At 45.6% G+C, this 26,902-nt stretch overlaps 1 protein-coding gene across 1 annotated transcript in view; it reads right to left on the bottom strand.

Moving 5' to 3' along the window:
* TNKS2 (tankyrase 2) overlaps positions 1-26,902 on the bottom strand; it is a gene marked incomplete at its 3' end in the record, with an annotated part of 115,074 nt that overhangs the window by 28,240 nt on the left and 59,932 nt on the right. Inside the window, exons 16-18 of the mRNA XM_082268894.1 lie at positions 13,951-14,170; positions 9,764-9,873; positions 548-736 (exon numbers count right to left, since the gene is read on the bottom strand). Of these exons, the coding sequence (XP_082125020.1) occupies positions 548-736; positions 9,764-9,873; positions 13,951-14,170 (519 nt within the window). The remainder of the gene's footprint in view (positions 1-547; positions 737-9,763; positions 9,874-13,950; positions 14,171-26,902) is intronic.

Genomic DNA, 26,902 nt, shown 5'->3' with positions numbered 1-26,902 from the left:
GCTGCTTGTGATTTTTTAGGCTTAGCGCAGTTATTATTTTTATATTATATATATATATATTTTTTTTTTTTTTATGGCCACCCATATATTTTAATTACCCTATGTCATTACATTGCATATTTGTGGGTTCCTTTGATGTTGGTGTTAATTTCCCTTGTTCAGCTATAACTAGAAAACCTATTATATATATATATATATATATATATATATATATATATATATATATAAAAAGAAAGGTTTTCTAGTTATAGCTGAACAAGGGAAATTAACACCAACATCAAAGGAACCCACAAATATGCAATGTAATGACATAGGGTGATTAAAATATATGGGTGGCCATATAAAAAAAAAAAAAAAAAAAAATTATATATATATATATATATATATATATTTATTTATTTATTTATATTATATATAAATGTAATTTCATAGGTTGCAGTTTAAAACTTGATGTGGTTAGGCTTATTCAGAATCGACCAAAAAAAGGGGGATACTGCAAAACAAGAAAATGTCAACGCAACACAAAAGGGAACATTTGACTACTTACTGTAACCAGGTCTAAGGGGGTCTGCCCCTCCTGGTTTTTCAGTGTAGGATCAGCGCCATGTGCCAGAAGCAATGCACAAAGCTGTGTCCTCCCTTTCTGAGAAGCTTCATGCAGTGGAGTAAAAGCCCACTTGTCGTTTCCATTCACACAAGCATTGAACTTAATAAGTAAAGCAGCCACATCCACATGCTAAAAATAAAAAAGACAAGTTTGATTACTGTGATATGTACCAACATTACAAAGGTATACTATTATACTAGAGACAAAAGTAAGGATAGGGTTTTGGGTGCTAAACAATAGAGAACCCATCAATGAATTCAAACGCATTATACCCAAAGTTAGTGTTTGCTTCAACATAACAATACTTGAAATTAACTAACAGAAGGTAGCACGAAAACCTAGGAATCGTCTGAAAACAAATATATTAGTCCAATAATATCCCTATACCTGCTGTCATTTGGCCTATAGTCAGATTTACACAATTATAAAGTCAAGCTTCAGCTCCCCAATTCATGGAGAAACTAGACAGAGATGACACTGGTAAATGAAAAGGATGGGATGACCAGCGCTATGGAGTATAAATTAAATCTGTGTACAAGTGTAAAGCTGCCACCAACCAACCCCTAAATTAGGGGTCAAGTATAAATGAAGGTGTGAGAAAAGTTGGTATCAGCGCTACCTGTTTATAACAGGCGTAGTACTAGATCCTATCGGTGTGTGTAAGTGGTGAATAAAAAATATAAGGAATGTAGATAGACTTCAAATAATATTAAATTGCAAGTGCCAAGTGTCAGGATCTGTATTGGGCTGAGAATATATGTATGCCCACAAAGTGCTCAGTGCTGTAAATAAACGTGCAGCGTATCAAATATGAGGTGCAAATCTATTTATTGAAGTGCAATATTGTGCCATTATATAATCAAAATAAAGAGTGTTATCCAAAAAACAAATTAAACACTACTGTGCTGAGAGCAGTGCTGAGGTGAAGAGAAAAAAGGGTGATAAATAAACTGAGATATGTGACAAAGTGCTGGTACCCATAAGCCACCGGGTAACGCACTCACCCTTTTACCCCTCAAAAATGGTGTATTGAATGCAGGCAGGAATGGTCACTCCAAATGTAGCAGATATATGAAAAACTTCAGGGGCTCAGTCTTTCATAGGTGGGCAACCCTCAGGAGGATCCTCCGGTAGTGGGACCGATCTAGGGTGCTCAAAAAGAAAGAAACCCCATGGTGTAGTATATACTGTAGATTGAAGGCAAGTAAAAGCACACTCACAGTTTAGCCTGATCAGTTCAGCTTCGATGCAGCCTCCAGGATTCTTCCGCGTTCCACGGCTACTCACTGCAAAAACCAGAAGTGACGTTGACGTATGAAGCCCCGCCCTACGCGTTTCATCATTGGACGTTTACTGGAGCGGCTACCGGTAGCTTTTGGGTACCAGCACTTTGTCACATATTTCAGCTTATTTATCACCCTTTTTTTCTTCACCTCAGCACAGTAGTGTTTAATAATTTGTTTTTGGGATAACACTCTTTATTTTGATTATATAATGGCACACTATTGCACTTCAATAAATAGATTTGCACCTTATATTTGATACGCTGCATGTTTATTTATAGCACTGAGCAATTTGTGGGCATACATATATTCTCAGCCCAATACAGATCCTGACACTTGGCACTTGCACTTTAATATTATTTGAAGTCTATCTACATTCCTTATATTTTTTATTCACCACTTACACACACCGATAGGATCTACTACTACGCCTGTTATAAACAGGTAGCGCCGATACCAACTTTTCTCACACCTTCATTTAGGGATGACACTGCCTTACTCTTAAGGTATAGTTTGAATTGGAGAATGAATTGGGGAAGTAAACATACAAAATTCTATCCACTACATGGTTAAAGATATAATGCCATAGAACCACGTCCGGACCGCCCGCTGCAGTTTTACGTAGCTAATTTGACGTTAAATACAAGGGTTATGGCAGCAGATAGCTGTCATAACCCCGGTATTTATTTACTGGGCGGGCGGTCCTCTTTCATATAAAAGTGGTCTCAGTGGCAGATTTGCCACGGGATCACTTTTATGGCCAGTGGGAGAGGTGTGTCCCCCCCCCCCCAAAGCTTCCTGGTCGTTTTCCCCGCTTACTGGAGCCGTTGGTAGCAGGTAAAACTATTCGGTAATTTCTCCTCCTAGGCAGGAAGTAGAGTGAGGGCAATCTGGCCCCCACTTGACTATGGTCTTGGAGGACCGTAGTGACAGCATATGTCACTTCCTCCCAACCGCCTTAACGGGCCCATTTTTTCATGATGTAAAAAAAAAAAAATGTAGATGTGACATTGAGGTTTTTTTTGACCACAGATCTCACATTAAAAAAAGAGGCCCTGTCCTGCTTATTTCTATTACAAAGGGATGTTTACATTCATTGTAATAGGAAGAAAGGTGATCAAAACCTTTTTTTTTTTTTTTTTAAAAAAGGGTTAAAATTTAAAACACCCTGTCCCTCACGTGCAGAAGCAAACGCAAGTCGTGCCCACATATGTAAACAGTGTTCAAACCACACATTGAGGTATCGCCGCAATCGTTCGAGTAAGAGCAATAATTCTAGCCCAGACCTCCTCTAACTCTAAACTGGTAACCTGTAGAAAGCGTCACCTATGGAGATTTTTTAAGTACCAATGTTTATCGCCATTCCACGAGCATGCGCAATTTTAAAGCATGACATGTTGGGTATCTATTTACTTGGCGTAACATTATCTTTCACATTATAGAAAGAAAAAAAATTAACTTTACGGTTTAGTTTTTTGTGTTTTCCAAAAAAAATTGCATTTGAAAGACCGCTGCGCAAATACTGTGTGCCAAAAAATACTTCCATTTAATGCTCGAGTTTTTGCTAAAAAAAATATTGATATAATGTTTGGGGGTTCTAAGTAATTTTCTAGTAAAAAAATACTAATTTTAACTTCTAAACAACAAGTGTTAGACATAGGCTTGGTCCTTAAGTGGAAACATTGGTCTAGCTTAGACCAATGTAAGGCATATGTGCCATACCTGTGGGATCCAAATGGAAGCTGAAAATCACTGTAGTATGCACTGCTACTACAGAGATATCCACTAGCTTGTGTGTTTAAGCCACTTCCTGTACTCAGAAAGCAGCCGTTCAGCAAGGGACCCAGAAGCTAGCTGCAATCATTGTAGTAGCAGTGCCTAGTCCAGGAGTGAGGATAGTAGGCACTAGCCAGCAATAAAATAGCCGGTTACTAGGATTTCCTTCCTCCACTTCCCACTTCTCCACCCCCAACCCCGCCCAGTGGTTTCCAGATAACATTGAAAGAGTCATAAGCGCGACTCCGCAAAGCTTTTGGGGAGTGAAAAGGTGACCAACAGCATACTATCTGAACTGACCCATCCCACCTGCTAAAAGGTAAACCATAAAAGCCACTGATCAGTGTAGGCAACGTTACTTCTAACATCCAGTTTATAGACCAAAAAAAAAAATTGACACACGATTAATACAAGTAAAATATGTAGCAAGAAAATAGAGGCAGACATTAAGGAGCCACACATTAATTGTGGATAGGGATTATTGCCATTGTTTATAGGAGAGGGGATTCAAGAGACATCCCATGTGGCCTGTATCTGGTAATCTGGGGTGCATCTGTGGATCTGGAACCATTGGATCTTTTAACATTAACTGGCTGTTCTTGATTTCTACCATGTATTTGTACTCTCCTGAAGAAGTGAATGATGTTTATCAAACCCATAGATAATTATATCGTAGAACTGAATTTGAAAAAAAAAAAAAAAAAATAATAATAATAATCTACCACACACACACACCCCAAAATTATAAAATCACAACACTTGTTTTTGCCCCCATTTTTCATGTGCTGAACTCAAAGATCTAAGGGCCGTTTCACACACTCTGTCCGTCGGACGGACTCAGCTGTCAGTTCCCTATGCATCTCTATGGGGGAATCGGATGGGAACGGACCGCCGGTCCGTTCTCATCCAATCCTCTGGACGGATGGAAAATAGGGTTTCCATCCATCCAGATTTGACGGATCAGATGTCAGTGGACATGTCACCACTGACATCCGATGCCCCATAGAGATGCATGGGATGACCGTTCAGATCCGCCAAAAATTGACAGGCGGATATGGTCCGCCTGTGTGAAAGAGCCCCAAGACTTTTTCTATGTACACAAAAGCCCTTTTTTTCTCCTTTGCCGATATAATCCATCCACCTCACAGGTGTGGCATAACAAGATGCCGAATAGACCGCATGATTATTGCACAGGTGTGCTTTAGGCTGGTCACAATAAAGGCCAATCTAAAATGTGCAGGGGTCCGAAAACTAGTCCGTATCGGATGTGACCACCATTTGCCTCACACAGTGCAACACATCTCTTTCCCATAGAGTTGATCAGGTTGTTGTGGCCTATGGAATGTTGGTCCACTCCTCTTCAATGGCTGTGCGAAGTTGCTGGACATTGGCAGGACCTTAAACACGCTGTCGTATACGCCGATCCAGAGCATCCCAAACATGCTCAATGGATGGGCCTGTCCGGTGAGTATGCTGGCCATGCAAGAACTGGGATGTTTTCAGCTTCCAGGAATTGTGTACAGATCCTTGCGACATTTGGCCGTGCATTATCATGCTGCAACATGAGGTGATGGTCGTGGATAAATGGCACAACAATGGGCCTCAGGATCTCCCAACGATATCTCTGCAGTCAAAATGACATCAATAAAATGCACCTGTGTTTGTTATCCATAACATACGCCTGCTTTATACCATAACCCCACCGCCACCCATGGGCCACACAATCCACAACGTTGACATCAGCAAACCACTCACTCACACGATGCCATATACGCTGTCTGCCATCTTCCCTGTACAGTGAAAACCGGGACTCCAAAGTGCCTGACACCATTGAATGTGAGCATTTGCCCACTTAAGTCAGTTAAGACAAACTGCAGTCAGGTCAAGATCCTGATGAGGATTACGAGCATGCAGATGAGCTTCCCTGAGATGGTTTGTGCAGAAATTCTTTGGTTATGCAAACTGATTGTTGCAGCAGCTGTCCGGGTGGCTGGTCTCAGACGATCTTGGAGGTGAAGATGCTGGATGTGGAGTTCCTGGGCTGGTGTTGTTACACGTGGTCTGCGGTCGTGAGGCCAGTTGGATGTACTGCCAAATTCTTTGAAACACCTTTGGAGATGGCTTATGGTAGAGAAATGAACATTCAATTCACAGACAACAACTCTGGTGGACATTCCTGCAGTCAGCAAATTGGACGCTCCCTCAAAACTTGCGACATCTGTGGCATTGTGCTGTGTGATAAAACTGCAAATTTTAGAGTGGCAATTTATTGTGGCCAAATGGGTGAAAACTGGCATACAACAGGGGAAGGGGTGTCCAAAACTTCACAAACTCCACTAGTGGACACAGGAACATGCGCTATTACAATAAAATCAGCAACACAAGGGTGGCTATATTAAAAGTCCATAATAAAGTCCATATAAATAAACTCTCAAACCACCACACTCCGTAGGCTGCTCTGATGGCAAGTAGAAGGGGCTTGTGGCGAGCTGAAAGGAGAACACAGGCGCCACACTAAGTGCAGTATATCGAGATTTATTAGGGGTTAAACCAAAGAAAAAGATACTCACAAGAATGTATGTAAAAACAGCATGACAGACATCATAATACAGGCAGTGGTTCACACCAGCAGAACGCTTTAAAAGATTATGCCAAAGGGAGGCCTATTGGATCTATACCTTAGATACTCTAGTGCCGGGTGGCTTGAATGAGGAAATTGAGACCAACTCTCTTATTTGATCCTATTCAATATCCTTCGGATTGGGTTCTCGTGTTTGATTTGGCCTTTTCCTTGATTGTTATGCCTTATCAGTCTTTCATAATAGCGATTTATGTGGTTGGAATATCCAATAGGTCCCATTAGTTGATGGTTTTATAACAATAGTTTTTGCAAAATGACATTTTTACATTTTACATATATTTGTAGATGTTTTTATATATTAATAACAATATATTTTTGTGTTCTTGCATACGTATAACATAAGGGGATATATATATATATATTTTTAAACTTTCCATGACTTAGTAATTATTACTAATATATATATATATATATATATATATATATATATATATATATATATATATATATATATATATATATATATATTTATCTTTATTATATTTATTTTTATTTTAATATATATATATATATATATATATATATATTTATCTTTATTATATTTATTTTTATTTTAATTTTAATTTTCTTGTTTTTATTTTCCTATATATTTTTTATTTATTTTTTATAAATATTATTTTATTTTTTTGTATGTTTATTTGTACTTATTAATTTCTATTCGATTCATGATCATTATTTACATTTAAATTTTTTTTAACCACCGCTTGAATTATTTGCACAATGCACATTGTAAGTGATTTGTATTACATCAGCTTGTTGCAGCCGTTTTGCCGAGTGGGCAGAAATGGTGAACTTTAGGACCTAGTTGGTTCTGCCCCTCCGCCTATTTAAGCCCTCATCAAAATGGCGCACTATCAGCCTGAAGAAGGAGCGCATGCTCAGACAACGCGTCGCCATTACGTATCCCGGAAGTGACGCCAGGACGGTCAGTGTTGCGTCCCCGCAATCGGGAAGTAGCGTTCGTTCATCGGTTACAACCCAACGCCCCGAGACCGCTCGAGCCATCCTGAATCAGGACACTGGGAACCACTGCCTGTATTATGATGTCTGTCATGCTGTTTTTACATACATTCTTGTGAGTACCTTTTCATTGGTTAACCCCTAATAAATCTCGATATACTGCACTTAGTGTGGCGCCTGTGTTCTCCTTTTATTTATTGTGGCCAGCCTAAGGCACACCTGTGCAATGATCATGCTGTCTAATCCACATCTTGATATGCCACACCTGTGAGGTGGATGGATTATCTCGGCAAAGTGCTCACTAACCCAGATTTACACAGATTTGTGAATATTTGAGAGAAAGAGGCCTTTTGTGAACATAGAGAGTCTTAGATCCTTGAGTTCAGCTCATGAAAAATGGGGGCAAAAACAAAAGTGTTGCGTTCATAATTTTGTTCAGTGTATTATATACATACATAGGGCTCGACAAACCCCAGCACCAGGTCGCGTTGGCGACTAGAATTACCGACCTGGGGTGCTCTGCAGGAGGTGTTCTGTCCCTTTTCCCTCCCCAATGTCATGTGACTTTTAGGGTTACAAGGTCTCAGGTGTGAATGGGGAGCAGGTGTGTTAAAGTTGGTGTTATCGCTCTCACTCTCTCATACTGGTTACTGGAAGTTCAACATGGCACCTCATGGCAAAGAACTCTGAGGATCTGAAAAAAAGATGGTTGCTCTACATAAAGATGGCATAGGCATAAGAAGATTGCCAAGACCTTGAAAATGACCTGCAGCACAGTGGCCAAGACCATACAGCGTTTTAACAGGACAGGTTCCACTCAGAACAGGCCTCATCATGGTTGACCAAAGAAGTTGAGCGCACGTGCTCAGCGTCATACCCACTGGTTGTCTTTAGGAAATAGACACGAGTGCTGCCAACATTGCTGCAGAGATTAAAGGGGTGGGGGGGTGTGGGGTCAGCCTGTCAGTGCTCAGACCATATGCCACACACTGCATTAAACTGGTCTGCATGGCTGTCGTCCCAGAAGGAAGCCTCTTCTAAAGATAATGCACAAAAAAAGCCTGCAGTTTGCTGAAGACAAGCAGACTAAAGACAAGGATTAACTGGAACCTTGTCCTGTGGCCTGATGAGACCAAGATAAATGTATTTGGTTCAGGTGGTGTCAAGCGTGTGTGGCGGCAACCAGGTGAGGAGTACAAAGACATGTGTGTCTTGCCTACAGTCAAGCATGGTGGTGGGAGTGTCATGGTCTTGGGCCGCATGAGTGCTTCCAGCACTAGGGAGCTACAGTTCATTAAGGGAACCATGGATGCCAACATGTACTGTGACATACTGAAGCAGAGCATGATCCCCCCTTCAGGGACTGGGCTTAGGCAGCATTCCAAAATGATAACTACCCCAACCACACCTCCAAGACGAAAACTGTCTTGCTAAAGAAGCTGAGGGTAAAAGGTGATTGACTGGCCAAGCATGTCTCCGGACCTAAACCCTATGGAGTATCTTTGGGGCATCCTCAAACGGAAGGTGGAGGAGCACAAGGTCTCTAACATCGACCAGCTCCATGATGTCGTCATGGAGGAGTTGAAAAGGACTCCAGTGGCAACCTTTGAAGCTCTGGTGAACTCCATGCCCAAGAGGGTTAAGGCAGTGCTGGAAAATAATAGTGGCCAAACAAAATATTGACACTTTGGACCCAATTTTGACATTTTTATTTAGAGGTGTACTCACTTTTGTTGCCATTGGTTTAGACATTAATGGCTGTGTGTTGAGTTACTTTGAGGGGACAGCAAATTTACACTCACTACCTTACATTGTAGCAAAGTAATTTCTGCAGTGTAGTCACATGAAAAGATAATAAAATATTTACAAAAATATGAGGGGTGTACTCACTTGTGAGTGTGTGTAATTATAATATATACACACACACACACATATATACATACATATATATATATATATATATATATATATATATATATATATATATATATACACATATATATATATATATATATATATATATATATACATATACATACATATACACACACAAACATACCATACACACGTTCAATAATTCACACATTTTGAAACAAAAATTTGTGTGCCTTTAAGGTCCCAACTATTATTTGTGTTGTATATGGCTAAAATAACAGTGTCAGAAAAGGGTTGCAAATGCCTTACTGAATTGTCCCCATAGTGTTTCCTTTGCAATAAAAAGTCAAATCAAAATTCAATCCCAGGACTCCTCTCCATGAAGTATTTTTTTATTGGGATACTCAGGTTTTCTACCAAGAACATATTAAGGTTTCGGTTGTGTGACCAAACTGGCCATATCGAGTCAGTGTTGTGTAATACAAAGATGCTTGAGTCATAACTGCTACCAGTAAACCATGAATGTGATTTATTTTCTCTCATAATGCTTTTTTCCCCTAAAAAAATCTTTCAAAATTACAAAAAAGGCATTAAGTTTGATAAAAAAAGAAACATTTTTACCCCATATGATGCTGCATTGTGCAGTGGAATAAGTCCCCCTTTATCTTGTGCATTCACATCAGCACCATGTTGTAACAGGTACTCCGCAACTTCCAAGTTGTTGTAGCCAGCTGGAGAAAAAAAAAAAAAAAAGTGTGCAGAAATAATTTTAAGCATAGTGTGATTTTATACAAAAATGTGTAATACAGCTTCCCAATACTTTTAGGCTCCATGCACACTGGCTTAATGTCCCCTCCTGCTCCTTGTAATGACAGCCGAGCGGCTTCTTAGCCACATCGGTTGTCATTACAAAGTCAGCCAACCGTCGGCTATGGACACCCGTACTGGGGGTGATGCCTCTAGCTGCAGGCATCACCCCAGGACATGCACTTTCCCTAAATATCGGTAACCTCAGGGGCCGATTTTGATATATCAGGGAAAGTGCATATTGGCCACCGATATATTGGTGTTGCCGATAATCGGTCAAGCTCTAATTTTATGTACCTTTAAGATCCCTTTCTTGGACTACATTGCATGACAGAGTTCATATTTATTAATACTTAGATTATTCTGGTGAAAAAAAAAAAGGTCTGGAATCTTTGACAATGTATAAACCCTCCTAGCTCAGCCAAGTCTCAGTTTTTTAGCAAGCAATGAGGAACATACAGAAGGGGAGGGATCTCTGTGGCCTGTGGTATACCACAAGAAAAGGATTTTTCAAGTAAACCAAAAATCCTAATGAATCAATCATACATCCCATGAAACAAAGGAGTTAAAATGTATGACTGTTTGCAATGTCCCAAAGCACTGAAAAAATTGGGGATAATCCAGGTCCTCAACAACCTCAAAAATTAAGTCCAACACCTTGGTGAGCACTCTGGAGACCATGGACAGGTCAAAAGGCAGTGCGACTAATTGACTGGCAATCCTCCACTACAACTCGCAGAAACCTTTGGGAAGGCCGGAAAATTGGAATGTGCAGGTAGACATCGTTGATATCCACTGATGCCAGGAAGCCCCCACGATGAAGCAAAGAAAATGTTCAGTGGACCCTATCCTGAATTTTAGTACCGTTAAGAACATGAGACCCTTGAGCTCCAGAACAGGCCAGATGTTTCCATTTGGCTTGGGAACCATGGATAGGCTGGAACAGAAGCCACAAGACGTATCCTCTTAAGCATTGGGACAGCAGTCTTTCCAGAGACGCAAAGAAAACAGTTTTGTGGATTTGAAAAACACCCTTGAGAGCAAAAAGAGTGAAACGGGAGGGCAACAAACTCCCCCTTATAACCTCTAGACAGCACGGTGCAGACTTCCTGAGTCCAGGCAGCCATGAAAGCCAAAAGAAGATGTAGGCTTTTGTTTAAAACCCAAAGTTGGTTGCTTGCGAAATGAATTCTTTTTGGATTTCAAAGGGCACCACCAGTTTCTGACCTATCACTTTCTTTATAGGTAAGTGTGCACGCTTTTACCCACAGCCATTTTCTGCCAACCAACACTTCATCCATAGGATCCATTATGTAAAGAGACATAGTGCCCACCCTTAAAAGCTGCCATATAGAATATCTTCCAAGGCATGTTTTGAGAAACTCAAGGCTTTGTAAAGTCCTGAGGGAGCTGCTAAATAGCAGGATCCTCTAGGTCTGATTTTCTGGGATAGAGCATACACTTTGCCCAAACCTTAAGGTCTTCGCAAACTCCCACAGAAGGCTGCAGAGCCGTTTCTACTAGAGAGAATATCACCTTAATGGAGAGCCCCAAAACTTTTGTTTGAGTTCTTTAAAGACTGGCACCCTATCCACCAGGACCTGTAAAGTGTTTGTTCAAGTAGAAATGGGCCAGGTCAAAAGCCGGAGAACCACATTTCTTGTAGAATACCTCCTTCATGGAGTTCTTGTGAGCAAAACACTTTATGAAAATACTTTCTCTGGGTAAGCCCAATTGGCATATGGCGCTTCTTGCAAGTGAGGGTGCACTCAAAGTCTTTGGATCTTTTGGCGGCTGCAGGGCCCAAATACAGTTCCCTTTTTCCCTGCTGACCATAGGGACTTATCCAGATTAAAGGCACACCTTTGGAAAATGTTAGATGTTCCACCTGTATTTATGGTGGAACATATAATATGTTTTAACTCCTGCATTCCACCCCGCCCCCCCCTCACCCCCACTATTACAGCAGGCAGGGGATCCTTCCCCTGAACCACTTCAGACATAATTTAAAAAGAGCGTGTTCATGCGAGGCTCCGCCCACACAGCCACATCATTCACTGAGTTCTGTGAATAAATGAACTACAAGTACTGTTGTCTGCTGCGGACGAACGTTTCTAGTTCTCAATGAACTGGGGGGGGGGGGGGGGGGGCTGCCCCTTTAAGCTGAACACCCAAGTGTGAGATTGGAGTCAAAGACTAGTCCGGAATCTTTGGTTTGTTTTGTTTATTTGATATAGGGGATGGGAGAAGGGAATGAGTGGGATAGTCCTCTGGCTCAACTAGGTACAAATGGGGACACTTTGGGGGAAAAATAAAATGCCTTTCAGCGCTGACGTGACGCCAGCTAGGTGCAGTCCAATGCTTGCTGGCGATTGAGAAACGCCGACTTGCTTAATTGTGCTTGAACTTGACTTCTGACACACTGGTTAGCTCAAAAGTCCCGAACACTGCTGCCTCCAGTCCATGCTGACTGAGGTAGCCTCTGTATACTGCACGCTGTACACTAACACTTCAGGGCCCACTTGCTGGCGCCCCCCCTTTGTACTTCAGGGTCCTCTCACTAGGCACCCCTCTACACTTCAGGGTCCACACACTGGCACCCCCTTTACACTTGCTCCTGGATCCCCACGACCTTCACCGGAGTGGCCCCCCCTCTCTCTAGGCAGACCCCAGGGGCAGTTTGCAGTACTCACAAACTAGGAATGCTTTTCTGAAACTGGACCCCTCTCAGCTCCGCTGGTCCTCCGCACCGGATCCTCTCTGCAGCTCAGCCTTCTGTCCCCTCAGGCAAGCCGCCTGGGACACCCGATTCCTCTGACAGGAGGAGAGACAGCCGCACTCTCCCTCCAGGGACTCTGCTTCCCGCCAAAGACGCTGCATCATGCGCTCCCCTCAAACATATACCCACTCCCAGAATGCTGTGCGGCAGAATCTGCCTTTCTGGGGTAGATAAAAACCTAAATGTGCCATTGGCCGACTTTCCTCCACTGCCAAATGAGAGCCCTATCAGAGCTCAGTGGGGAGACTCCCCAGTCTCAACAGCCACACCTGGGAACCATGACAACCTGACTGAAAACATGGCCCTGCTGTTAAGCAGACAAGGCCCACTGTAGTTTTACCTAGCACCTACTTTGTAGGGTGCTACACTGCAATTCAGTAACTGCCTATCCAAATCAGAGGTATGGGAAGACCGTGTGCTGAAAGTCTGCAGGATCCTGGCATTGCACCTGTGATCTGCTGATCATGGGTGCAATGTTTTTTCAGGCTCCACTGTATTTAAAAAAAAAAAAAAAAAAAAAAAAAAAATTTATAATAAATATATTATATATATATATATATATATATATATATATATATATATATATATATATATATATATATATATATATATATAATAAAAGCATACTTTCTTTACCTGCAAAAAGATGTGCATTATCATTTTTTTTTCTTTTTAATAAAAGATGAACTTATCCTTTAAGTTGGGATCTACTGCATCCTGGAGTTAGAAACATGCCAGGATCTAGGAGAACCAAAGCCCATAAAGTACTGACTGTAGGGTATTGCTAGTATAGGGACTTTGCATAGGCCACATCAGGTATCAAAAATGGGGAAAGTATTTATAACACAGATGAAATTACTTAAATGACTATAAATTCTGCAAATCTAACACACCTATTTCAAAGATAATTAACAGCCTCATTTTTAGGAAGAAAATACAATCACTTAAAGCCTTGAAACCACAGTCATGAAAGCACAAAAAGCACGTCATGAAAAGGTTCTACAGACATTTTTTACTTTAGAACGTTATGCTTTTTAAAATACAACCAATGGCGTTACCTTTAGCAACTAATCTGAAACAGTTCTGCTAAAAACCAGTACAATGGGAATTCTGATCAGCTTGCTATAGGTTCCTGTGCTTAAGAATTAGCAAATTGCTTTACTGAATATGACTAAACTACTGTTAACAGCTGCAAAACAAACCTGTGAGAAATCACACTCACCTGCTAAATGTAATGGGGTAGAATGTCTGCCTTGTGTATCTCTGCAATTGACATTTTCAGCTGTGCAAAGTTTTTTCACTCGAGCTACACAGCCTCTCTTGGCAGCATCCAACAAGGCTGCATCTCCACGGAGGAGATCCTGAATGTCTGTATCTCCATCTTTGACCAGGTCCAATGGTGTATTTCCATCTCTATTCTTTTTCGTTGAATCAGCTCCATGCTGTTTATAATAAAACAATTTAAACACTTAAATAATAGTGATTTACTTAAAAAATAAGGCCAGTTGAGCAGTATTTTACAAACCCTGGTCCTCAGGGACTAATAGTCTATGCCACAGATTTAAACAGGAGCTATACAATGCTACCCCTACGCAACATACTTTTTTTTAGCAACTGAAGTACAGGATTAAAAACAAAGGATAACTGCACTTTCTGTTCCCCCCCCCCCCCCCCCCAGCTTACACAAAAACAACAAATCAGCCTGTTCCCAGCATGTAGTCAAATGCAGAGTTAATTTACTGTGTGAAGTGCTCCCCCTAGTGGGACCAAAGCAGAACAAAGTGAAGCGAACAGGAGTTGGCTGCAGAAAGAACACGGATTAGTCAAGATACAGAACCGATTTGTTTCTGTGCAGCCAGCAGCAGAGTCGGCAGCTAAAAGGATCTTTACTAAAAGCTATGCAATGCTTATTGGAAAGATTCTGCAAACACGCATGTTCAAACAGACATTTTCTGGGTAAATGGCATTTTCTGGATGAGACATTCACTTAACAGGAAATATACTAAAACCGTATTGTCACTGTGATGCTTTTGAAACTCATTAGGATTAGGCAGTAACCCTAGCGCCCGCCATCTCCTTTTGACAAAAACGTAGTTGAGGGTACACTCTCATCTAAACGTATTTGTGAAAAATTGGATTTTTGACTTACCGTAAAATCCATTTCTCTGATGTTCATTGATGGACAGCTCCTTTTATTCGCCATTAGGTCATGCTGCCCCCTACAGGAGTAGGACACTAGGTAGGAAAAAAAAAAAAAAAATGTTGACTACCCCTTTGGGCAGTACCTGGGGGTATACTCCCCCCCCCTCTCGGCTATAGCCACTCAATTTTGTTACAAGCAGTGTCAGAAGAAAGCCAACTGGAAAGAGGGGTGGGTGCTGTATTCGTCAATGAACATCAGAGAAATGGATTTTATAGTAAGTCAAAAATCCCATTTTCTTCTTCGTTCATTGACAGACAGCTCCTTTTCTTCACCGTTGGGACGTCCCAAAGCAGTGTCAAACATGAGGGGTGGGAACAGCAATAAAAATTTCCCAAGGCTAAACTGTAGCCAACCAAGTAACATGGAGCTCAACCATAAACTGAAAAAAACAATACCAGGTCCTCTAAACAGCAAGATAAACCTCTGGGGAAAGAACCACAGTGGCATGGGAAGAGGTTAAATGATTAGGCAAATTCAACCGGTGTAAGATGGAAAAATACACAGATTTATTGAAAAAATTATATAGATAAAAGCATATGTGCGACCACACGTTGCCATGTATAAACAATGTAGCATGAATACATGTCAGTAATAGTGACCCCACCTACATAACCATACAGGACGAAAAACAAAGGACATGGACAAACACAGTGAAGATAGAAAGGCAAACAAAAAGATAAGACAAAAAACACCACAGAATGGCGTCCAGGCACTGTGGAAGAAGTGCAATAAGAGGTCTATACGGTAAACCTATGTATAAGGTGCAGTAGTAGTTCATCAAAAAAAATAAAATAAATAAAAAACATATAGACCAAACATTGCACTTCGCCCATATGACCTAGCTAATGGTGGAGAGTACTAAAATCGAATGCTAAAAGCCATCATTCTTGTAGGAAAAACAGCCTCAGTTATTCCTCAATAGTTGCAGACAGATCAACAGTTATGCCCCGTACACACGTGCAGATTGTCGGCCGAAAAGATTCGGCCGACGACCAAAAAGATTCAGCCGACGACCGATCGGCCGATTGTAGGCTTGTTAATATGATGCTTCCGACAGCGCACTTTCGGCCGAACAGAATCTGTCGTGCAAGCATTAAAATTTTTGTATGCCGACACCAGAACGGCCGATTGTTCGCCAGTCAGTACAGATTTCGGCCGACAGACAGCAGATTTGCAAGACTGGGCATGCTCAGAAAAGAAAAAACACAGGGAAAGTTAACCATCACATGACATCACTTCTGCAGTCGGCTGTTGTTGGCCGACAAAATTCGTGTGCAGTCTTTTGCACTTTTCAACAGACACGACAGCCCTCGGACAAAAGACGGCAAAGGCAAGACAGAGCCTGGTGGCCAGGTGGCCACCTTGCAAACTTAATGGTCCAAAAGGCAAACACTGATCTACACCTTTTTGGATAAACTCCAAGATTCGAGTCGCCTTCCTGTTTTGAGAAATCTTCCTAGAAGTAGATTTGCTAGCTTTCAACAGCGTGGGAATCACCAATTCCATCAACCCTCTATCTTTCAGCACTTCGCTTTCAATAGCCAGGCCGTTAAAGCCAGCGACTAAAGCAGGATGGAAGATCAGCCTTTGAGCCAAAAGACCTTCTCTGAAAGGGAGTCTCCAAGGAACATTGGTGACCAGCTGTTCTAGATCTGAGTATCAAGACCGGCAAGTCCAGTATGGGGCCACTAGGATGACAGGAATCCCTTCTGCCTTGATTCTTTGCAGAAGTATCGGCAGAAGTTTTTGAGGAGGAAATATGCATATCAGTCTAAACTAGAACCAATGGGGCCACCAGAACGTCTGATCCCGAGACCTTGCCATCAACCTCTGTAACTACCTGTTGAGACGAGAGGCGAACAGGTCCACTTCGGGAGTTCGCCGCTGGAGACACAGTTGATGAAACCTCTGGGTGAAGAAACCATTTTCCCTGGTCCAACGCCTGCTGACTGAGGTAGTCCTCCTGCCAATTTTCCACCCCTAGAATATGCACAGCAGAGAGGGCTAGAACAAAGCATTCCGCTCACCTTAGAATGCCGGCTACTTCCCCAGCCTGCTAGGGCAGTTTTTGTGCCCCCTTGGTGATTGACATATGCTACAGCCTTGGCACCGTCCAATTGAATCCTTACTGGGTGCCCCAGCAGATGTCCGTCCAATGTGTTAGGAAAAGCCTGATCGCCCGAATTTCCAGGATATTGATTGGCAGTCTGGACTCCTCCAGAGTCCACACCCCCTGAGCAAAAAACAGTGCCCAAGACGCCTCCCCACCCAGACAGGCTGGCATCCATGATGGATGACCACCGTCCAGTAAAGGGGGGAGATTTACCCTGTCGAAGAGCCAAAAAACAAAGTCATCAGATCAGAGACCCTCTAGTACCCCGGCTCAACAGGATCACATCGTCTGATCTGTTCATTGACTGTGGGATTCTTGTTACATTTGGCAAGAATCTCCCTTTGCTGCAGAGGTCTGGCATGGAACCGCCTCAAAAAGGTAGACACCATCAGGCCAGAGATGACAGCATGATGGACAACAGGAGCTGAATCGTATCCTGCAGCTTGTGGAGTTTTTCCCCCAGGAGAAACACCTGGGCTGAGGCAGAGTCCAGGCTCAGGCCCAGGTAGTCCAGCTTAGTGGATGGAACCAGAGCAGATTTTTGGAAATTCAGTTCCCATCCGAACTCTTGAAAGGTTCGCACAGCAATGTTCAGGTTGTCTTGTAAGGCAATCTGGAGACTCTGCTCGCAGAAGATCATCCAGATACCAGAGTACCCAGAGTACCGCAATCCCCTGCTAACGCCAGGGCCAAAACTTTTGAGACACCCGAGGAGCTGAGGCGAGACCAAAGGGTAATGCCACAAATTGATAGTGCTCCTCGCCCATGGCAAAGCGAAGAAAGCGCTGATGCCTGATATATATTGGGATATGAAGGTAATCGCCGTTGAAATCGATAGAGGCCAGAAGATCCACTTCATGAAGGGATGCCACTAGAGTGCGAATGGCCTCCGTCTGGAATCTTTGTACCCGCACAAGCGGTTCAAGGCCTTGAGGTCCAGCATTGGATGAACTTTGCCTTCCTTAAAGAGGTTTGATTAAAAATACTTGAAAGCATTCAGATTCTGGAACCGGTACAATGACCCCTAGTAAGCGCAGATCCTGTACCGCCCCGAGGAGACCTCGCAGGTGATCTGGGGATGAATGTAGGTTTGGAAGGAAAGAACCTTGCCGGAGGTAAATACCGAAACTCGATCTTGTAATGTAACCAAACCAAATTAGCTTTTGGACCCATCTGTCTTGTATCAGGGAGGTCAACTGGTCCGAAAGGACCCACACTCTGCTTACCAGACCAGGTCCTGTAAAAACCTCCTCGGACTTAGATCCTTGTCTTGAGATCCTGCTCAATGCTATCATGCAGGGACGATCCGAACAAGCGATCCTACCTAAAGAGAATATCAGATAAGGCCCACTCCGTCCCTGGAAACATGTGTCGGACCAAAATCTCGGCTCTCCAGTCAAAGGGATTTTTAAAAGCCGGAGCCTGCTCCACCAGAATTACAGTTTATTCAGATTTATTCAGCCTGGAAACCTGAGAATCCACCACAGGTGGGACTGTCCACTTTTTGAAAAGGGACTCCTCAAAGGGATACCATCTAGTGAAACACTTAGGCACTGCAATATTGCTTTTAGGGCAACCCCACTGACTCGCAACAATTTTTTCAAAGTAGGCGGGAAAAGGGAATACACCTTTGCCGCTTTTGAGGGTCTGTGGGTACCAAAAGGGATCAGCACTCTGACGCAGCTGCATCCTCCATTGTTAAAATAGCCCGCACCGACATAATCAGTGCATCCACCAACGCCTTTTCATGTGCGGCTGCAGTAGAAGAGGAATCACCCTCACTATCAGGGCACTCAAAAGTGCGTGGACCCAGACGGGTCTCTACAAACTAAAGCTCACCCCGATGCATAATCAGGGGAGGCCACCGACTGCGATCCGGCAAGGGAATGCCGACCAAGGGTCCACAAACGAACCACCCATGAGAGGGGGTTGAGGGGGGGGGGGGTTGAAGAGTCACTCTCCGAGTCCTTCACAGAGGACATAAAAAACGGAATTTTTGTAAAATCTTACCTGTAAAATTCCTTTCTCTGAGTCCTCCGACAGTCGCCGCCTCTTCATATTCGTCACATATGGGGTATTAGACTTTGCTCCGAAGGAGTAGCTAGGCAACAGAATATGTTAACATTAAAGCTTTTAACATATCCCACCCTCAAGGGGTGGTCCCCTCAGTCAATACCCTCCTACTTCCTGCAACCATATCTCAGTTTTAGTGGAATAGCAGTAGAGTATACAACCAAACCCCAAAAGAGGGGCGGGGGCGGCGACTGTCGGAGGACTCAGAGAAAGGAATTTTACAGGTAAGATTTTACAAAAATTCCGTTTTCTCTTACGTCCTCCGACAGTCGCCGCCTCTTCATATTCGTCACATATGGGGACGTCCCAAAGCAGTGCAAACATGAGGGGTGGGAAACGCATCCGCGCCGAAAAGGCAACGCAGTCTCCGCATCAAAGAAAGGAACCTTACCAAAGGAAGGAACCCAGCTGGACAACAGGAAAAAACAGGTGCTCAACAGGAGCAACAACCCAGGAAAAAACAAATAACCAGGGGATAAAAAACTTATCCCAACAGCCAGTGGTCCCCACAAGGGACCCTAGGGAACCGCCGCACTAAGAACCTTGCGGCCAAAGGAAGCATCCGCAGATGCCTGAACATCTACTTTGTAGAATTTTGTGAAAGTGTGCACGGTCGACCAAGTCGCCGCCTTACACACCTGGGCCACAGAAGCCCCATGACGACAGGCCCAAGACGTACTCAGAGATCTAGTAGAGTGCGCCTTCACAGGCACAGGGGGAACCTTCCCCTGCAAAGCATAGGCCTGTTCAATGGTCTGCCTGATCCATTTGGCGATGGTAGAGGCCGACGCCGCCATGCCCTTCCGAGGACCCTCTGGAAGGACAAACAAGGAATCCGTCTTTCGAAAAGACTCAGTCGATTTAAGGTAAACCCTTATCGCCCGAACAACATCCAGAGAGTGTAATCTCACCTCCTTTGGATGTTTAGGCTTCGCGCACAGCGAAGGCAAGACAATATCCTCATTAAGATGGAATTCCGAAACTCGTTTCGGAAGAAAAGAAGGATTAGGTCGCAAGACCACCTTATCCAAATGAACAACCAGATAGGGAGACTTGCAGGACAAAGCTGCCAGCTCCGACACTCTGCGAGCCGAAGTGATCGCCACCAAAAAGGCGACCTTTTTGGACAACATAGACAACGAGATCTCCCTGATCTGTTCAAAAGGAGCACGTTGCAACACAGACAGAACGAGATTCAAGTCCCAAGGGGGCAGAGGATCCCTCCTAGGAGGAACCAGATGCCGCACACCCTGAACAAAAGTGCCAACCAAGGAGTTGGAAGCCACGGGACGTTGAAACAGAACGGCCAGTGCAGACACCTGACCCTTTATCGTAGCCAGTGCCAAACGCTGATCGACACCCGTTTGAAGGAAGGACAGCACTCGGGAAACCGAGTACGTGCGGGGTGAAAACCCCCTGGACTCACACCAGGCAAAATAGGCCTTCCAAGTACGGTAATAAACCTTCCCCGAGGAAGACTTCCTCGCGTTGATCAAAATATGAACGACCTCTGGGGAGAGACCCTTCTCCTTCAGGACCTCGGTCTCAACAGCCAGGCCGTCAAAGCCAGCGACTGTAAAGCAGGATGGTATATCGGTCCTTGAGACAGGAGATCGTCTCGAAGAGGCAGACGCCACGGGGCGTCGACCGCCAGATTCACGAGGTCTGCGTACCAGGACCGGCGAGGCCAGTCCGGTGCCACAAGAATCACCGTGCAGCGTTCCGAGTGTAACCTGCGAAGGAACCTGGACAGCAACTGAATCGGTGGAAACGCGTACATCAGCCTGTACTGATGCCACGGGGCCACTAACGCGTCCGACGCGTCTGCCCGAGGGTCGCGCGTCCTTGCCACGAACCTTGTTGTTGAGACGAGACGCGAACAGGTCCACATCTGGAAGACCCCACTTCGGGCACAACATCTGGAAGACAGCCGGGTGGAGAGACCATTCCCCCTGATCCAGGGTCTGGCGACTCAGATAGTCCGCCTGCCAGTTCTCCACCCCCGGAATGTGAACCGCCGTTATCGCCGGGACATGAGTCTCGGCCCAAGACAGAATGTCGGCCACTTCTCGAGCCGCTCGGGCACTCCTGGTGCCCCCTTGGTGGTTGATGTAGGCCACCGCCGTGGCATTTTCCGTCTGCACCCGAACCGGGCAGCCCTGCAGCCGGTCCGTCCAGCGATGAAGACAGACTTATCGCACGCAATTCCAGAACGTTGATCGGAAGGGAAGACTCCCCCTCCGACCAAGTTCCCTGGGCGGACAGAACGCCCAGAACACCACCCCAGCCCGACAGGCTGGCATCCGTGGTGATCACCGTCCACGAGATAGGACGAAACGACTTGCCCCCGGACACCATCGGGGACTGGAGCCACCACAGAAGGTCTCTTCTGGTGCGATGACTCAACAAGATTTGAAGATCCAGAGATTGAGGTCGCCCGTCCCACATGGACAGGATCTCCGCTTGGAGACCCCGCGTGTGAAACTGGGCGAAGGGAATCGCCTCGAAGGCCGAGACCATCAATCCCAGACATCTCATGCACGTCCGCAGAGACGAGTGCGGAACGTCCCTGAGGGACCTGACTTCCTCCTGAAGAGTTCTGAGTTTGTCTTCCGGCAGGAAGACCTTCGCCTGCACCGAGTCCAGAATCATTCCCAGGTAGGGAAGACGAACCGACGGACTAAGTGTCGACTTTGGAAAATTTATCGTCCAACCAAACTCCTGCAGAGTTTGCATCGTGACAGACAGGTCCTTCTCCAGACCCTGGCTGGTCGCAGACCGAACCAGAATGTCGTCCAGATACCCCAGGACAGAAATGCCCTGGGCCCTCAATAATGCCAGAACCGGTGCAAGCACCTTGGTGAAGACCCGCGGAGCCGAGGCGAGACCAAAAGGCAACGCCACGAACTGGTAGTGATCCTCCGCAATGGCAAATCGAAGGTACCTCTGGTGACCCTCGAAAATGGGGATGTGAAGATACGCATCCTTCAAATCGATGGAGGCCATGAATTCCCCCGGAACCAGGGCAGCCACCACCGACCGCAGGGATTCCATGCGGAACTTGCGAACCCGCACAGAGCGGTTCAGAGCCTTCAAGTCCAGAATTGGACGAACCTTGCCCTCCTTTCTGGGCACGGTGAACAGATTGGAATAAAACCCCCGAAATCTGTCCCGATGAGGCACCGGAACTACCACTCCCTGAGCCCTCAGGTCCCGCACCGCCAGGTGCAGGTCCCGTAAACGCTCTGGAGACAGTTGAAGATTTGAGGGAAAAAATCTGCTCTCCGGCCGAGAGAGAAACTCGATCTTGTAACCAGATCGAACGATCTCCTGAACCCATCTGTCCCGCACGCGGGCCAACCAGGGCTGAAGAAAACCGAGCAAGCGTCCCCCCCACCCCAAAACTGGGTGAGGGCGCCCCTTCAGGCAGCACTGTTATGGGCAGCGGATCCGGATTGACCGGACTTCTGTTTTCCAGACCAGGGCTTCTTCTGAGAGCCTTGACCTTTGAACGGTTTGCCCTTGTAGTGCGACCGAAAGGCACGAAAGGACCCCTGAGGGGGCCGAAAATTAGCATGCTTCTTCCCAGAAGCCCCCTTAGCCTTGGGGAAATGGGGCAAGAGAGTGCTCTTACCTCCGGTGATCCCCTTAATCAACACATCCAAGGACTCCCCAAAAAGGCGAGACCCATCATAAGGCAGATTGGCTAAGGTCTTACGTGAAGACTGGTCCACCGACCAACATTTCAACCAAACCAGGCGGCGAGACAACACCGCCACGCTGTGCACACGTGCAGCCAACGGGACTAGGTCCAAGTCCGCATCACACAGATACATGACACCCTGGTGGATTTGATCCACCATATCCAGGGTCTCCGGCGAGGCCGAATCGGCCACTAGGACGCGCCTAAGCATCTGCGTCCAACTTGCGACCGCCTGGGCCGCCAAGAGAGAGGCAAACAGAGCCTTAAGCATAGAACCCGTAACAGAATAAGTATGATGGGCAAGAGACTCCAATCTCCTATCCGTGGCATCACGGAACACAGGGGAATCCTCTGCAGGAATCGCAGTGGATTTGTTTAAAACCGCAATTGCGTGATCCACTGGGGGTGGCACACACCACCTTTCGTCAGTGGAAGGCGAGAAAGGATAACGCAGCTTGAACCTACTTGGTACAGCAAAAGGTTTGCGCAGATTGCGCCATTGTTCCTTAACAGCGCGCTGAAAATCATCATTGCAGGGAAAAACCTGCGGCGTCCTGCGTTTTCTCTGCGTCCCATAAGCCGCCAAGGCAGCGGGGGGACACACTTCATCCTGCAAACGCAGCGTTTGTTTTATGGAAGCAATCAATTCATCCATGATTGCAAGCTCTTCAGGCGAGCCAGGGGGAGAATTATCAACCCCTTCAACTTCAGCCTCCACCTCGGACCCCACTAGATCCAGGGAGGAGCGGGACCCCGATAAGGAGGCCCCCGCCATAACAACCCCATCACCTTCACCCTCAGAATCAGAGGAAAGAGCAACTCTGGGTCTTTTAGTAGATTGAGCAGCCACCAGCATCTGCACCTGAGCAGCAAGGCCAGCCACAATAGTGGCTAAATCCCCCCCTGGGAGGGAAACAGCGGTCCCCTGGCTTTCCACCAAGGCGGTAGGAAATTTGCCCTCCTGAGAATCCATTGCCCCTATAACAAATGCCAGATAATAAAGGGTTAACTGCCCCTTTAACACGCGCGGCGAGCGCAGCCCACCGCACCACACACAAGCACAATGAGACCCCCACTGACACAGGCAATGGATAGGAAGGATATAACCTGAGGAGACCCTCGCCGCTGCTGCTGCCTCGATCGGTGTTCCTGGAGAAGAGGAAGTGATGCTGCCAGGGCGCTCTATGAAAGCCTATGGGAGGCTACAAGAAAATGGCCGCCATGCATGTAGAACATGCGGCCGGAGCGAGTGTAGGCAAAATGGCGCCGTTTGGCGCTGAAACCGCCGCTCCACAGTACAGTAATGCACACGTCTGTATATAAAAAAACATGTCAGATCGCCGCAGCGATTGCTGTATAATGCCCAAACATGCCACAAAACATGCCCCACAGCACACAGCTTCTCACACTGACAAGGCTGACACACACAGTGTCACACAGCTCCCCCCCCCCCCCCCCCCTTGCAGCCCACAGCATGCAGCCGAGAGATAGGGAGACAAACAGTGTGAATAGAGGCAGGTTACACAGTCCCAGACTGACACCCCCCCCAGACAGACAGGTCCCCACATAAATACACTTACCTCACAGTGGCGTGGGGGACCCGCACAGGCGAACAAGCCGCTGCACATGAGGCAGGGAGAGTCGCATACAAGACGCACAGAATGGGGGTTAAGAAACCGCACAGCGTCCAGTGAGGTAGCCACCTCACCAATCATCCCTGCACCGAACAGGGATGGGTCGTTCACTGTGCCAGGAGCGTTACCTGGCTGAACGCTCGATGGCAGGCTGGGAAGCCACTGACCCACGACCTGCGACCAGGGGGATCAGCCCGAGACCCAGCCCGCATGATCCTCTTCATCCGAAGAACTAAAGCTGACAAAAAGAACAGCTAAGTAAAGGTAGAGAGAAAACTCAAACAAAAATCAAAAAAGAAGAAAGTCTGGGGCACAAAGCCCCAGCACAGAGAGAGCCAGCCACTCCTGACAAGCTAGACATTAAAACTGAGATATGGTTGCAGGAAGTAGGAGGGTATTGACTGAGGGGACCACCCCTTGAGGGTGGGATATGTTAAAAGCTTTAATGTTAACATATTCTGTTGCCTAGCTACTCCTTCGGAGCAAAGTCTAATACCCCATATGTGACGAATATGAAGAGGCGGCGACTGTCGGAGGACGTAAGAGAAAATAAGATGGTGCCAAACTGACCCCAAGCCGCAGCCTAAAATTTTGTGGAGGCCCAGCTGCAATTGCACAGATTTCCAGTCCAGCAGATGGAGAGGAGAGCTGGGGGGCTTCAGCTACACTCACTGAGGCAACCCCCCCCTCCCCCCGACGGCAGCGCTCACCTCGGCCGCATTGCCTAGTAGGCCACAAGTTGCGGCCTAAATTTTGGAAGACCCACAGTGACCGTGTAGAGGGGCTGGGGGGAATGGAGGAGAACCCGGGGGTCCGACCATCCAAGGGAGGGGCCCACGTCCACCCAAAAAGACCACCAGGGGAGAGGGGGGACACTACTTACCACACCATGGAACCGGGTGGGCACCACTCCAGGCAGACCACTGCACCACCGGAGTGCCTATAGCAGGAAGTTGGAGCATACCCCCTGGGACTGTCCCATAGTGTCCTACTCCTGTAGGGGGCAGTTTAACCCAATGGTCAAGAAGATCTGGAGCTGTGTTTGGCAATGAACAAAAGAGAAAGAGTGTTTAACACTGCTATGGACACCCCCACCATGCTGGTGGTTCTACAAGGCCCAGCACACATGCACCATCACATATAGCAGAGAGAGAACCCAAACAAAGCTCACCACCACTGATCAGGCACTTCACAGCACCAAACGAACTGCACACCGTGTGACGATCAGGAAGAGAAATATCCAAAAGTCAGTACTAGGGTATGAGGGGCTCCCACCTCCGAATCCATGCCCATACAGCCCAAAACACATGGCCACCGCCATTTCTAATGAGGAAACCACAAACAAATGGCCTTGAGGCTACCATGGCCGCCGAGGCAAAACACAAAAAAAATTACAAGAAAATGGTGGCCCCCGGGAGCACCGAACACAATCCCAGCAGGAATGGGGGCTCTGGCAGGAGCCCCCACCAGGCAACAGCACCCTGTCAAAAATCGATAGTCTGAACTAGTAAAAGATGACTTATCCTGCTGTTTTTTGTTGCATAATACAGCAGCACTTGCACTGGGAAAAGGAGGGGCAGCAGTAGAAGCAAATCTATTTTATGTACATGTATTGACAAGGAACAAGCTGACTGTAGGAGAGGCCAGTGTGAGCAAAAAGATTAACTCTGATGCTTCTCCTTCAGGGCTTGTTCACACGATGTCCGTTGAACTGTATTTTCCTGCACATCATTGTACATGTATGGTGAGCACAGTGTAGAGAAAATTAGCTCAATGGACATGGCATGAATAAGCTCTCACTGCCCATTCAGCAGGCTGCAGGTATAGCTCAATGGCATCAGAAATAAATCAGGACACCAGACTAGATGTTAGCTAGCTTAGATATGTAAAACTTTTTAAGACTGGATGGCCAGAAAAAAAATCCTTTGGCAGGTAAAGCAGCTCCCATATATGTAATTCAGCAATTTATTAAGCAGTTTTTCTGAAGTTCAGCTTTAAAATACATAGAAAATAGAAAGGTTGGCTGTGGACAAAGTAGCACCTAATTCAGAAACTCTTGCAAATTTTAATTCAAGTGCATGTCTTGCTCATGACAGTAAGGTCGGTCATGGACAGGAAAAATTCTTTCCTACAATCACAGGTTGCAGGAAAGAAAATTGCGAGATTCCCCTACACAGTCAGTCAGTCAGTCAGTGTTGATGGGGGAAGACCTCCCGCAGAGCCATTGTGTTCTTCCGGCAGGTGTTGTTGTCCCTGCTTGTTGAACACGGATTGTTAGCAGCTGTTAACAGCCGCCAGCAATAAATTGCGTGTAAAATCTGGCAGGCTCAGCCTGCCCATAGAAGGTTTGAATCTCGGCCAGTTCCTGCTGAGCTGGCCGAGATTCGAACTATCACCGGCTTAACTTAATATCCTGACTGTGGCTTGCAGGGATAATCACAATATGCA

The sequence above is a fragment of the Pelophylax lessonae genome (assembly GCF_965119305.1).
Source record: "Pelophylax lessonae genome assembly, chromosome: 9".
In the NCBI taxonomy this organism is placed as follows: domain Eukaryota; kingdom Metazoa; phylum Chordata; class Amphibia; order Anura; family Ranidae; genus Pelophylax; species Pelophylax lessonae.
Note: the sequence above shows the minus strand (reverse complement) of the source record. Positions and strands in the feature narration are given on the sequence as shown.